The 13,911-nt window shown below is 46.7% G+C and overlaps 3 protein-coding genes across 5 annotated transcripts in view; 1 reads left to right on the forward strand and 2 right to left on the reverse strand.

Moving 5' to 3' along the window:
* AAAS (aladin WD repeat nucleoporin) overlaps positions 1–1,970 on the forward strand; it is a 16,501-nt gene extending 14,531 nt beyond the window's left edge. For both annotated transcript variants that reach the window (XM_037846373.1, XM_037846375.1), the window contains exons 9-16: positions 179–303; positions 447–507; positions 651–741; positions 909–1,002; positions 1,095–1,162; positions 1,314–1,395; positions 1,522–1,606; positions 1,722–1,970. In XM_037846373.1, the coding sequence (XP_037702301.1) occupies positions 179–303; positions 447–507; positions 651–741; positions 909–1,002; positions 1,095–1,162; positions 1,314–1,395; positions 1,522–1,606; positions 1,722–1,946 (831 nt within the window). In that variant the 3' untranslated portion in view covers positions 1,947–1,970. The remainder of the gene's footprint in view (positions 1–178; positions 304–446; positions 508–650; positions 742–908; positions 1,003–1,094; positions 1,163–1,313; positions 1,396–1,521; positions 1,607–1,721) is intronic.
* MYG1 (MYG1 exonuclease) overlaps positions 1–10,784 on the reverse strand; it is a 12,413-nt gene extending 1,629 nt beyond the window's left edge. The window contains exons 1-7 of one of the 2 annotated variants that reach the window (XM_037846377.1): positions 10,275–10,634; positions 10,010–10,122; positions 4,909–5,068; positions 3,156–3,308; positions 2,893–3,015; positions 2,591–2,772; positions 2,415–2,466 (exon numbers count right to left, since the gene is read on the reverse strand). In XM_037846377.1, the coding sequence (XP_037702305.1) occupies positions 2,415–2,466; positions 2,591–2,772; positions 2,893–3,015; positions 3,156–3,308; positions 4,909–5,068; positions 10,010–10,122; positions 10,275–10,487 (996 nt within the window). In that variant the 5' untranslated portion in view covers positions 10,488–10,634. Of the gene's footprint in view, positions 1–2,258; positions 2,467–2,590; positions 2,773–2,892; positions 3,016–3,155; positions 3,309–4,908; positions 5,069–10,009; positions 10,123–10,274 lie in introns of those variants that run through there. The other variant, XM_037846376.1, reaches the window with a different exon arrangement.
* On the reverse strand, positions 10,774–13,696 carry PFDN5 (prefoldin subunit 5). The gene is made up of 6 exons (XM_037846378.1): positions 13,559–13,696; positions 13,260–13,362; positions 12,909–12,940; positions 11,906–11,980; positions 11,684–11,789; positions 10,774–10,978 (listed from the first exon to the last, which is right to left on the reverse strand). The coding sequence occupies exons 1-6, from the start codon at positions 13,628–13,630 to the stop codon at positions 10,902–10,904; spliced, it is 465 nt and encodes a 154-aa protein (XP_037702306.1). The 5' UTR covers positions 13,631–13,696; the 3' UTR covers positions 10,774–10,901.
* Positions 13,697–13,911: the final 215 nt, after the last annotated feature.

Raw genomic sequence — 13,911 nt, forward strand, 5'->3', positions numbered from 1 at the left:
TAAAATTCTACCTGCTATATATTGTAAAGATAAACCTTTTTCCTTCTGTTTAACAATCCCTTTCCTGCTTCCTCCCCTTTCTTGTTCCTTGTACCTAGAAGAGGGCAGCCCACTGAATGGGAGATGAGAGGGATATTTATGTTTCCTCTGCCACACTGTCCTCCCCTGACTCTTCTAGGTATGGGATGTCTCAACAGAGACCTGTGTCCCCCTTCCCTGGTTCCGAGGAGGTGGAGTCACCAACCTTCTCTGGTCCCCAGATGGCAGCAAAGTCCTGGCTACTACCCCTTCAGCTGTCTTTCGGTGAGTGGAAGGAGGAGAGAAAGAAGGCAGGACCTTCTGTCCCCATTTCCTTTCTTTGACCTGACCCTGGGATTGACAGAGGGAGATATGTTCAAGTTTTGGAGTCTAGAGGCCCTAAGCTGTTATCTGCCTCTCTGGCTCAGGGTCTGGGAGGCCCAAATGTGGACTTGCGAGAGGTGGCCTACTCTATCAGGACGCTGTCAGGTAAGAAGCTGGGGGTGGGGTGGGGGAGGTGGTTACTCCAATGGGCACCTGATCCAAGCCTGGCTCTCTACCTCCTCTACTTCTTTCCCTCCTATATTCTGTTATACATCACCATTTCCCTTCCTTTTTCTCCTTGACCCCAGACTGGCTGCTGGAGCCCAGATGGAAACCGACTTTTGTTCACTGTCCTTGGGGAACCACTGATTTACTCCTTGTTATTCCCAGAACATTGTCGTGAGTTAGGGGCAGCGCTTCAGGATGTGGAGTATCTGGGTGGTCAGAGGCAGGCTGGAACCCTCTGGAAGATGCTACTCTGAGGGGTCGATGTCTACAATGGGGAGGTGGAGGAGGGCCAGAGGCTCATGTATCCTGTGCTTAACAGCCTCTGCCTTTATCCACAGGTGAGGGAAAGGGACACGTTGGAGGTGCAAAGTCAGCAACAATTGTGGCAGATCTGTCCGAGACAACAATACAGACACCAGATGGAGAGAAGAGGTGATCTGGGTGGGTGGGTATGGGGAAGGGCAGTGTAAGGAAGATGGAAGGGACCACACTAAGCCCTCTCAATCTACTGTCCTGATCCATAGACTTGGGGGAGAGGCTCATTCCATGGTTTGGGACCCCAGCGGGGAGCGTTTGGCTGTGCTCATGAAAGGTAAGAGGTGGGGAGGAAGGGCTTTGCTCAGTCTGTAGCCATCTACCCCACGGATCGGGTATGTCCACACTCAGGCCTGCAGTTCTCCTCTGCCCTGCACTTGGATTCTGCCTCCTGAGTTCTTCCCTATTCCTGGATCCATTTCTTACAGGAAATCCACACATACAGGATGGTAAATCAGTCATCCTCCTTTTTCGCACTCGCAACAGTCCTGTGTTTGAACTGCTCCCCTGGTAAGTGCCAGGCAGGCCATTAGAAGCTCTCAGTTCCTCATCAACCTTCCCACTCCAAACCCACATTCCATGACACCTCCCTTCTGCTTCTAGTTGTCTGCTCATCTTTTTTTCCTTTTCCCCTAGTGGTATTATCCAGGGGGAACCAGGAGCCCAGGCCCAGCTCATCACTTTCCATCCGTCTTTCAACAAAGGGGCCCTGCTTAGTGTGGTGAGTAGGCCAGGCTGCTGTGAAGCAGCTCAGGGCCTTGGCCGCTGTGGCTCTGCCTTATAGCCATCTATGGGCCCCACACTCTGACAAGCTTTTCTTTCTCCTCTCTCTGCAGTGCTGGTCCACTGGCCGAATTGCCCACATCCCTCTGTATTTTGTCAATGCCCAGTTTCCACGTTTTAGCCCAGTGCTTGGCCGGGCCCAGGAGCCCCCAGCTGGGGGCGGAGGCTCTATTCATGACCTGCCTCTCTTTACTGAGACGTCCCGAACCTCTGCCCCTTGGGACCCTCTCCTAGGGCCACCGCCTGCTCGGCCCCACTCCCCTCACACTCACCTCTAATTAAAACTTTGTTTTCCACTCAAATACCAGACTCTGTCTATTCCAGGGAGTTACAGTGGGGTGTAGTCAGGGAAAAGGGGAGCATAGACTTTGGATTAAGATCTTGGCTTTGTCACTTTTTAGCCAATTTTTGGCCAAGTTATCCAGCACTGGAAGTGGATGGTTTTCAAATGAGGAAATCAAGTCTCAGTAGTTAGTGTCAGGAAAGCACTTAGGAAAGGGCCTGGCACATAATAGATGTTTAACTTTTCCAAAGTTTGAGCAAGTTCTCAGAAAGATGTAGGGCAATGATGGGCAAGGACTTGGTCAGCATGTGATGGAAGAAGCTTTATTGGACTAGGGGCTTTGTGGGAGGCCTGGGCGCTGGACCAAGGTGGCACGGGCCATACTCAAAGCTCCCTCTCGGGTCCGGTGTCCTCCAATAAAGCCACTGGCATGGACGAAGACACAGCCAGGAATCCCACTGACCTGGTCCAGGGCCTCGTCCTGAAGACCCCGCCATGGCTCTGGCAGAGGCAGCCTACAAATGAGCAAATGGAGGTCTGAGGAATTGAGAGAGGAGGGAGCAGAGCAGAAGCCAAGGTTGGCAGCCTCCTCTAAATAGGGCTGAAATGGGTATGAAGGTCTGAAGGGTGGGGCCTCACCGGCTCTGGAAAGAGTGGGGCTCCTTGGGCACACACTGTACCCGCCACTGTCCAGCCTGGTCAGTGTAGATAACAAAGGTGATGGCTGCTGGGGGGGACAGTCCAGATTCCAGGTGGTAGAGGTGCTCCTTCCAGGGGCATCCGCCTTTGGCCAGTTCCACTATCTCCCCACTTGGGTCCACCTGAAAGGGAATTTAGAGCAGGGCTGGAGAGATTAGGATAGAACCAGGAGCCCCTGTTGATAGGCAGCCAGACAGCAGTCACTGATCCCTGAGCCACAGGGCCTCTTCCCATGCCTGTACCTGGAATCGCTGGGCCAGGGCCTCTTCCACCAGGGCCCGGGCTGGCAGCCAGCTGTGCTGGTAGAAATCTAGTCTCTGTAGAAACTCCTCTCGAACCAGATCCATCGCACGCTTGAATCCTGCCTGGGAATTGTAGGAATCGGAACCATAGTGCTGGCCCAAATTTTTTACTTTCCTAGGACCTTGGAGTCGCAAACACTCCCATTTCCCTCCTTGAGGTTCTTATGTGCCTTGTGGTCTCTTACCCATGGGGTCTTCCCTACCTCGGTGTCTTGGTTGGGCCGGTTCCAGGTGGGATTAAGTCGAGCGACCCGGGCACTCAGGGTTGTGGTCAGTGCATATCGAGGCTCCCCCTCTGCCCACTGGGAGATCCCATTGTCCACCGCGTCCACTTCTTCCACGAAATTCTCGTACATCTAAGGGAGCAGCAGGGGAAATGCTCTTGAGGAGAACTACCCTTTGCTTAAAGTTGAATAGGTTTCAAAGTATGTTCACACACACTCATTTAGTCCCTTCAGTGGCCCTGCGTGAGGATTTCTTAACATTAATCAGGTGAGTCAAGGAGGGATTGTAATGGCCAGAGATTTGCTCAAGGTCAGATAACTTAACAGTGCTGGGGCTGGAATTCAAATCACCCGATTCCTGCTCCAGTGCTTGCTCTGTTACAGCATGGAGCCCAAACCAAGGCCAGCATGTGTGGGGAAGGGGCTGTGACTCTTCCTTGAGGAGCTCTGTGGGAGCAGATCCCTGTGGCTGAGGGAGGGTACGGCCCCAGGTGGGCCAAAAGTAGGTTATTTGGATAACAGTTAGTGAGGTTCAGGAGGGTCTGACCAGGCCTGTGAAGCAAGTGGGAGAAAGAATGAATGCTGGACTAGAAGCCAAGAGCTAGGAGGGATGCGGTCCCAGGGAAGCCCATAATGTGCCCCCTGATGTCAGCAACTGCTGCATCTCCTGAGCCGCAGCTAGGACACTGGAGGACAATGCCTCAAGCGGGTTTGGGCAGAATTTATATGGGATGCCAGTGTTTAATGCAAAAATGTCTTACAAATATAGACCTACATAACTGCATATGTGGCGTGGTACTGAGGGAAACCCAAGAGAAACTCCTTAAGCATCTCTTAATCTGGACCTCAATCTGATGCCTTATTAAAACTTGGGTTTCATTGTCATTTGCTAAGAAATCCCTCAGCAGTGAAAGGGAAAATTGACCCAGACAGTCTAAAACCTTGGCATTCCCCAAATTCTAATTTAACCTGTTAATATCTTTACTTTTTTGGTGCACACTAAAGCTGTGTCATAGGGAGGCAGAAAAAAGTCAAGTTAGTGAACTGAACTCAATAGCTACATACAAAAAATAAAAAATGACCTACAACTTCTCTAATAAAAAAATATATAAAAAATTAGGCAAAAACAAATGTATGATGTTGGAAGTCAGGATAGTGTTCACCTATGGTGGGGGTTTAGGATACAGTCACAAGGATGGAGCTATGGGAGCAGCTTCTGGGGTACTGGTTACATAGGTGTATTGATTTAAAAAAAAAAAAAAGAAAGAAAAAAAGAAAACTGAATCTGAGGTTTGACTTATGAATTTCATGGGGCGGTGTCAAGTAGGTTACCTTCGGATTGTTGTTTGACCTGATGTGCGTGCCAGGCCCACTAACTTTTCTCTTCCCCTTGCAGCAGGAACCTAATTAGCTGCTTGCAGGGGACACTGGTGGAATCTGAAAATAGTTTCATAATCAAACCCTTCCTAGCCGAGCTTCCTAACTCATGTGCCTCAGACGAGTTACAGTGGTTACTAAGCTATACTCTCCTCAACCTTCAGGGCACCCAGAACCTGTGAACCATATGCTTCCCATCACAGCTTCTGTCATTTACCAAAAGGTGCTGTTCAGGGTATGGGGACCAGCTAAGGGCCAGGAATCCTGACATCCTTAGACCCAGTCCTGAGTGTGTGTGAGTACCTAACCCCCCACCCCCCGCCGAGCTGGTGGCATCTTTGTCCTTGGACCCCACCTTGTCATAGAGGATGCCCACCATGCTGTCCTCTTCACTAGTGCCCAGCAACTGGGCCAGCAGCTTGTGTCCGAAATGCAGATAGATGAGCCCTGCACTGCTCAGCTTGGTCTGCCATGGCTTCCCAGGGGACAGGGAACTCATAGTCCCTGTGAAAGACCTGAGGAGAACAGGGAGGTGGGGCTGAGGTGAAGGGGTTGGCCCCAATTAACCCATAGTGTGTGCATGAGCATGTATAGACATGGGCTGAGGTCGGGGAGCTGGAGAATAATTGGGAGAAAGTCTAGTGGGGGATGCTTTGGTTTTTCCTCATGGGTCAACATGGATCTTGGCTTGGAGTCTCCCTGCTTTAAGGGAGCTCCTTACCTGTTAGGGACAGACGAACACACAAACAACAGAGTGCTCTAGGTTATAAACAAGGAAAAGGAAGGAGGGGATGAGAGAAAGATTCAGAGGAGAACCTTTCAAGTCAGTCCTGATAGACAAATTAGTCAGTCTGCATGTTCACCAGACTGAAAAGAGGTGAAGGAGAAATGGCATTCCAGATAGAGGGAATAACATGTACAATGGCTAAGAGACATGTCTTTTCATGGAACTGCAAGAAAGGCAGCTTGAGGGTGAGGAGTGGGTGGCAAAAGATAAAGATGGGGTGATGGAAAAGTTTTGGTAATGGATGGTCCTGATGGTAACACAACACTGAATGTAATTAACACTAAATGAACTACATACTTGAAAGTCGTTAAAATGGAAAATTTTATGTTGTATTTATGTTCCCATCATTGGAAGAAAAAAAAAAAGATCATGGCAGGCCTTTTATGCCACACTTAGGAGTCTGGACTTTATCTGTAGGCATGGGGGCTGGGGGGGTGGGAACTGATGTGTTTTAAGCAGACAAGTGAGTGTTAAAGCATCATTCCAATCCATATGGAGAATAGATGCAAGATTACCTGCAATTATCCAGGTGAGTGAGGAGGGCAGAAATTTGAACAGCAGTGGACAGAGAATAGAGAACAGGTGTGACAGATGTTAAGGCAATAGAAATTACAGCTGTGATTTCCAAATACCAGTCCATCAGAATCATCTAGGGAACTCATTTTTTGTTTTAATGATTTTTTAATTAAATACTATATGTATACAATATATATAAAATATACACAAGGTATGAAGACTAATGATATGCTAATATTCCACTCCCCCGATAAGGTTTAAAAATAAGCAAAACTAAACAATACATCATTTATAGAAATAGATGTGCTAAAACTATACATGAGAATAAGGGTATGAACAACATTCTTCTGAGGGAGGCAGGGGAGTGGGCTTGGGAAAAAGCACACAGGTACAGATGCAAAGGTTATGGTAATGTTTCAGTTCTTGGGTAGGGATAGAGGTTCACGGGTGTTCATTTTGTTTTGTTTTCCAGATGTTGCATAATTTAAAAAAAAAAGATATAAACTAGAACCATTAGAAAAAAGGAAGTAGTCAATGTCATGTGCCACAAGGGGCCAGTTAAGGTAAGACCCTAAGCCAGCACCCTGAGATGGGGGTGAAGGCTACAGCAGCTGGTTGGAGAGGAATGAACTGGAAGGGAATAGAGAGACAGGGTAGGCAATGCTTTTTTTTTTTTTTTTTTTTTTTTTGGATGGTGCGAGATAGTTTATTATTCTTAGATCCCAAGGAGAGAGGGATGCCAGTGAACAGTCAGTGGGAAGTCCAGTGGGATTGGGTGGCTCAGCCAATGGGGAAGAGCTCACAAACAGAGTGAGAGGGACCCGTGGGTTTGTGCCTTTATTGTGGTCCAGGGGTGGAGGTTAGTACATTTCCCACACGAATCAAGGATTGGTTAGTTTAAAGCAAACACACATGAAAACAGAAAGCAACTGGGAGGACCAGCTGTGGGGTTGAGCTCTGGGGAAGTTTATGTCCCAGGAGTGGAAAACTGTTTATTAATGAGACCAAAGGCCAGTGTTGAGGCAAGTAGCTTAGCCAAAATAGCACACAGAATTTTGGCAAGACAATCTTAGAAGTGTTAGACTCTCCCCCTATGATTGTAGATCTATTTCTCCTTTAAGTTCTATCCACTTTTTTTGCTTTGTCTATTTTGAATAAGTGAATACAGGTTTAGAATTGTAGTATCTTCCTAGGACAAAGACTCCTTTATTATTACAAACTATCCGTCTTCATCTCTGGTAATGTTTTTTGCCTAAAAGTCTATTTTATCTAATACTAGTATAGCTAAATCAGATTTATTTTGATTAGTGTTTGCATGGTATATTTTTCCATCCTTTTACTTTCAACCTTTCTGTGCTCTTATAGTTAAGGTAGTCTTTTATGAAGTCACATGTAGTTAAGTTTTTGGTGTTAATCTAGTTTAACAATATTAGTCTTTTACTTGAAGTATTTAATCTATTTATATTTAATGTAATTAATCATAGTTAAATTATATCTGTCATCTTTTTTTTTTTTTTTTACTTACCTGTTTAAGTTGCTTATTCTTCCTTTTTGCTTTCTTTTGGATTAGTCAAACATTTTTATTCTATTTTTTTTCCTCTTGTGGGTGATGCATTCTTTTATTATTATGATTGCTATCATTATAATTACTACCATATGGATTACAACATGCATCCTTGCCCTCAATACAGTTTCATGCAACTTATTACTTCACTCCTCCAATAATGAGAGAGCATTAGAACACTAATTCTACTAATACCATTCCTGCCTTTTGTATTATGGTTCTAATAAATTTTAACTATAATCCCCCAAGGCATGATTATTTTGATTTTGTACAGTCAATAGTCATTTATATTCACCCACATCTTTTATCTTTTCTGTTGCTCTTTATTCCTCCTGCAGTTCCATTTTCCTGTCTGGGATCATTTCGTTCTTTTAGTGCAGACCTTCTCACAGCTTTTGTTTATTTAAAAAAAGTCTATATATTTGAGGGATATTTTCACTTGATGCAGAATTCCAGGTTGGCAATCATTTTCCTTCAACCTTTTAAGATGTTCCATTATCTTCCAGCTTCCATTGTTTTTCTTGATAAGTGAACTTACAATCTTATTGCTCTTTTGAAGGTAATTTATCTTTTTTCTCTCTCTGGCTACTTTAAAAGTCTTCTCTTTTGTTTTTAGCAGTTTTATGATGAAGTACCTGGATGTGATGCTCTTTGTTTATTCTGATTTGGGGTTTACAGGCATTCATGAATGGGTGGATAGATGTCTTTCATCAGATTGGAAAATTCTCAGCCACTATTTCTTCAAATAGTCTCCTCATCAAGAACTGCCTCTCCTGAGTCAGTAATTCCTGGGCTGGACAGCAAGTAAGGCATTGGGGTTCAGGCGGCAAGAAGGGAAATAGGGCTTGCTTTACCTTCGGCCATTTGGGCATCTGTTCCTCCTGGGCTGGCTTTGGACCTCTCAGGAAGGATGAGTGAAATGGACCATCCCTAGTAAAGCAGGCTCAGGGCTTAGTTCTCAGTGCTTAGGGTCAGTGACTGTTCTAATTAAAGAGTTAGCCAAGTTCATATAGCCTTCAGGGGTCCAGTGAGCTCAGGAAGCCTTATCCCTGTGCAGAAAAGGGTTCCCAGTTCCACCCAGATAGGTGCCCTGGAGGATGACTTTCAACCTCACATAGAGAATCGTCTGCTGCCCTAGGGAACTGTGACTGCGGAGTGTTCATTTAGGAAAGCAGCCAGGGAGTTGACTTTGTGTAGCCACAACTTCTTGTTTTTTGTTGACCAATAACCTCTCAGGGCCAGAGCACCGGGCAGGGCTGGAGTGGGCAGCAGGGAAAAGGCCAGGCTTTTTCCAGACCCCCAAGGGTCCTAAATGCTCTCTGCCCTGACCATCACTGCAGCTCTCTTGGTTATGACAGATAATCTCTGCCTCCCTGCTGCCAGCTGGCTCCTCCTATCGGCAATGCTTTTGAAGAGGGACCGACAGTGAGAGATTAGGCTGTAACTACATGAAGGATTCCCTTCAGACACTATTTATAGAAGTAAGTACAGTGTTTAAAAAAAAAAAAAATGGGAGGGAAAGAGAGGAGGAATATAGAAACTTAAGATAAAATGTCTTCATGATCCCTTAGAGATAACTTTGAACAGGGTAGTGCATATGATGGAGATTTTTTTGTTGTTTTGTTTTAATTCACTCCTTTGTTTTGAAGATAAGATACTTGGGCAGACTTCTAGTCTGGAGGGAAGAAGTAGACAACACTGGTGGAAGAACTGTGAGGGGAAGTCCAGCGAAATAGATTGGAACAAGGGCAGAGGACTAACCTCCAACAGAAGGGAACACTTTTTTCCTGAACTGAAATGAGGGAGTTCAGGGTGTTCACAGTTGGGAAGCTGAGGAAGTTCATGCAGGAAAAATTCAATTTTCTTTGAGATGACTCAGTCACTGCAATTATTTCAGGAAGTTTGCCTGATGAGTGAAAAGTCAACTGTAGATGCTGAAGCTGTCCGTAAGTTGACTTTGATTAAGGAGTTATAGACTACATTGAAAGCTTTAAGTTGACTTTTGACAAAGGTGGGAAATTCAGACAACATTATGATCTAATAAACTTTATTAAAAAAAAAAAAGGCGAGGATAATCACTGAGGGAGTTTGATGAGGTTGGAAGCATGAGGAGAAGGAAAGGGGACTGGAATGGTACTGTGGATAACAGGCTACCCTTGGACAAGAAAAATTTCTCAGTGGAAGAGTCTAAATGATGAAGATTGTGCCCATCTGAACTGTCACCGGTCACTACAGTCATGTGGGCCCAGCAGCCCCATGTGGGGCAGCAAGAGCAGATGAATGGATTAATTCCAGAAAGGGCATTAATTGGGATGAAAACGGTGCTGGCAGGAGAAGAGTCTGAACTGAGGAAGGAGGTGAGTCAGAGGGGCCTCAGGGACTGACTGGGAGCCAAGAGAGGTGTGGGCAGACAGGTGGGTGAAGGGCAGGCAGAGTTGCAAGGTTGGGAGACTAGTCCCAGTGGAACTACAGTTTGATTCCAGTTAAGGCGCTTCCCTTCACTGATACAGACCAAGGTGGTTGGTGGCTGGAGTGGAAGACAGAGGAAAGCTGAAGTAGAGTTAAAGGAAATGGGATCTGGGAACTCACCTCTGGTGATGGTCATATCGGTGTCTCTGAGGGTCGTACTCACCACCCACGTCCACCACGATGTCACACGAAGCCAGTTCCTTGGCGTCCCGAGTCCGCACAATCTCGGCATCCTGCGGAGTACGTAAGAGGTGAAGAGGCAGGAGTCGGAGTGGATAGAAGGAGTGCTACCAGAGGCCCAGTTAGAACGGGCTGGAGCACTTAAAGTTAAAGCGAACGCAGTCCATCCCGGAGGCACGCGGTGGGCCAATTTTCACGGACGTACCCGGTACTCGGGCAGGAGACGAAGCAGCGCGCATGCCAGTGCCTCGTCGCAGTGGAAAGTGCCGTTGTGCGTCCCGATCCGGGGCGGTGCCATGAGGTCGCCGCGGGGTCGCTTGGGGAGCGGGACGGTTCCCGGGTCCAGCATGCGGTGCCGGGCCTGGAAGGGTGACAGCCGCGAAAGTGGCAAGCGGAGAGTGCACAGGATACGACCCATGGGGCTCCCCTGGTGGAGAGGCGGGGCTCCAACCCGGAAGGGGAAGCACCCGATCGGCCCCCACTTCCGCTTGCCGGCTGTTCCCGTGGCAACCAGCCGGGGCCCTGGCCTACACGGAGAATATTGCTACCCAGTGTAGAATTTCTCAGTTCCTCGAAAGGCCCCCAGGTGGAGCCTCCAAACTGGGAACTGCTTCACAGCTGCTTATCACAAACTGGGCAAGCCCACCGTCTTCGCCACCTCCAAACCCATCACGGTACCTGACTAATGCAAGAAAAGACCAACATTCTGGCCCAGCTGACACGTTTATTAGCATTAAATACAAAACCTTTCTCTTCTCCACACCAAAAGCCACGCCCATGAAGTCCCAGGTTCCTAAAGTAGGATACCCTCTGCCCCATTTCTGCAACGGGCTCAGGCCTTGGCAGTAGCCTGTGCTGCTCCCAGGGCTGTGAGCTGCTGAATCTTTTGGCTCATCATCTCCATGACAGCTGTGGAAGAAAAAGAAGAGTCAGAGCCAGGTCTGGGCTAAAGGAAGTAGAGGACACAGAGTTAAGAAAAATGACAGGAGACAACCAACTACAGTTTGTTAATAAAACTTAACACACTGATGGGGGAACAGACACACTAAGACAAATTTACGGCTTGTAATGTGTCAGTGTGCTAAAATGAACAAAATATGGTATTATATGAGACAGACATAACTGGAAGATTATAACTGGAAAAGATTTTTGTGATTCTCAATCCTGATTGTGTAACTGGGGAGCTTTCAAAAAACTGATGCCCAAGAAACCCGCTCCCAGAGACTAATTTAGTTGGTCTGGATTGGGCCAGGCTCGCTTTTTAAACTCCCCAGGTGATTCTAATGTGCAGCTAGGGTGGTAATCACTAGTACTTATTTAGTGCTATGTTACTTTCCTGTGTGTTCATTTACATGTATCTTACCCCCCACTCCATCCCCATTAAATAGGAGCTCTGTGAGAGACCACAGACACGATTTCCATCTCAGGGACCCAAGCTGGGAATCTACAAATAGTCGACAGAAGCTAGAGAATAACATATCAAAACACTAAAGAAAGAGAAATAAAGATACGGTTTTAATCCAGTCAAGGAAACACCCCCATGGCTCACATTGCACTCCATGTTCTTAATCATGGTGGTAAAAATGGACAAAAGGCGGCCCAGGTCAAGCTTACCCTGTTTCATGGCATGCTTCTCCTGCAAAGCTGGCTGGATTTTCTCCATCTGCTTGGTGAGGAAGTCTATCTTCCTCTTGAAGAAGTCCTTTGCATCCTCAGCTGTCTTCATGGGTCAGAGGTAAATGAGAGGTAAGACAAGAAGCCATGTATTGCCTTAGATCTTCCCCTAAGCTCCCTTTCTTTCATCAGAGGGGGATCCATGTGTGTCCTCCAACTCACCTTCTCTACATAGTAGCCAGTTCCCACATCGATGAGCACATGTTCCACATCATGTAGCTTCCCAGGAACGTACATCTGAGAAGCAAGGATTAAGGGAAAAACTAGCCCAGCAAGTGCCACAATTCCCTTTAAGTCAGCCTGCTTGGCCTCCCAAGGCACTTCTTCTCTAGAAAGCTACAAGGCACAGTGACTGAATAATCTGAAGGCCTTAGAACTATACCTATACACTCCAAATGGGGAGAGACAGAGAAAAATTTGTTCTGTGTGAAGAAAATGTCATTTGTTAGAATGCTCTCTTGCCCTGACCCCATCTCCCACCCTATAAGCAATTCTCAAATTCTTCCATTAGCTCTTCCAGAAAGACTAGAAATAATGATGTTTTCCTACTGCTCTATAGTAGTAAAAGTGAAAACCCAGACTCAATTCCCCTTAATACCTCCAACCACGGACAAGGTAATTTCTAATGAATTTAATGATTATTTAACCTTTCCCTACTACACTGCTATTTCCGTGTTTCTCTTTTAGCCTGTCAGTTTTCAGACTACCTATTGCCATAAATTATTTATACAGGTAAAACACTTAATAGGTAGACACAATCCAGGCTTCTTAGAGACAGCAGTTTAGGAACAGGAGCCACAATTAAGGTGATATTGCAGATTAATAAACAGAGTCAACCTCCCTGTTTCTATATTGTATTCTTCTATTGCTTCTGTCTTCCATCCAGATTATTAGCAAAAGTGTAAACCACCAGTTTTGTCCTCATATTAGATTACTATCCTCAAACAGCAGAGGGGAATATTGCAGCTCAACTTTACTTGGTATTCACAAGGCATTAGCTGGATGGTAGTCCCAGATTAGAAAGGAGAGCTGAAAGTGTGTATAATATGAGTTTTCAGAATTATGAAGGAAGGGACTCTGGAGTAATCAAAATTACTTCCTCTTTGTGGAAGGGGGGTAAGGGGAAAGGAAGAAGGCAGGGTAGCAGTTCTCGTGGAAAGGATACAGAACTGGTCAATGGGACGAGTAGCTCTTTCCCTGTGAAAGCAATTAAGACAAATACTTGGGGAAGGTCGGCAGTTCCAAGGTGAAGGTGTTAAAGGGAACTCCAACATGGCCCAGCACCCAGAGATAGTATGAAAAGAACGAAACAGGGGCAACAGGAATAGAGAAATGTTCTGCACATTTCAACTGCAGGTGCACAACATGAAAAGGGATCTTGAGGTGGTATACAATACGCTATGGATTCTTTTCGCGCCTCGGGTAAGGAAAACTGGATTAGGTGGAGGGAAGAGAGCGGAAGCTCGCTAACCACATTCCTTATTTTGCGTGTTGCCCTCACACGCCTACTCCCTACCCTCGTTGCTCTTGCTCAGCACATTCAGACAGTCCTTGGCTTCCACATACTTCGTCTGTACCACCTTGAGCTGGGCAATGGACGTGGACAGGAACTCCACTTCCTGCAGAGGACGGGAAAGGGGGTCAACCGGCTGGAGGATCAGGAGAGTACTGCCGGAGAGGGCGGATCCAGGCGCGCGGTGGGGGTTTCGCCTGGAAATAGAAGTTTCCCAAACAGGAGAAGAATGGGGGCAGGGGAGTCCGCATGGGCAAGGGTATGTAAAGAGGGAAAAGGGTGTCTCCGGGGCCCGTTCCTACCTGATCCAGCTGATTCTTGAGTATTTCTAGCTGCGGCAGACTCAACTCCGTGATATTAACTGATTGCGCCATCTTGGGAAGGAGGACTAATGAAGGGAAAGCCGCTCCGGCGGGCAACGCTCTAGCCGTCCTCTGCTCATCTCGATGGTCGCGCCAGGAGGCCTCTCTGCGCCAGACATTTCTATGATCCTCCGTCCCGCGGGGGAAGGAGGGGCTGGAACTTCCCAAGAGACTCGCCTTTGATTTGAGAAGATAACGGCACATCCCTTTCAAAAAACATCCTAAGCATAGCACAGTAAAGTTATAGCTAACAGGACTTCTGCCCTCAAGGAACTTAAAAGTCTTAAAGATAA

This window comes from Choloepus didactylus, chromosome 8 (genome assembly GCF_015220235.1).
Source record: "Choloepus didactylus isolate mChoDid1 chromosome 8, mChoDid1.pri, whole genome shotgun sequence".
Taxonomy (NCBI): Eukaryota; Metazoa; Chordata; class Mammalia; order Pilosa; family Megalonychidae; genus Choloepus; species Choloepus didactylus.

Excerpts from the sequence above, each read along its gene's own strand:
- PFDN5 (XM_037846378.1), bottom strand. The coding sequence starts at position 13,630 with ATGGCGCAATCAGTTAATATCACGGAGTTGAGTCTGCCGCAGCTAGAA. Across the intron at positions 12,941-13,259 it reads GCTGAGCAAGAGCAACGAGG|GGAAAGAGCTACTCGTCCCA; the intron begins GTAGGGAGTAGG and ends TTGCTTTCACAG. Across the intron at positions 10,979-11,683 it reads GAAGCATGCCATGAAACAGG|CTGTCATGGAGATGATGAGC; the intron begins GTAAGCTTGACC and ends TTTCTTCCACAG.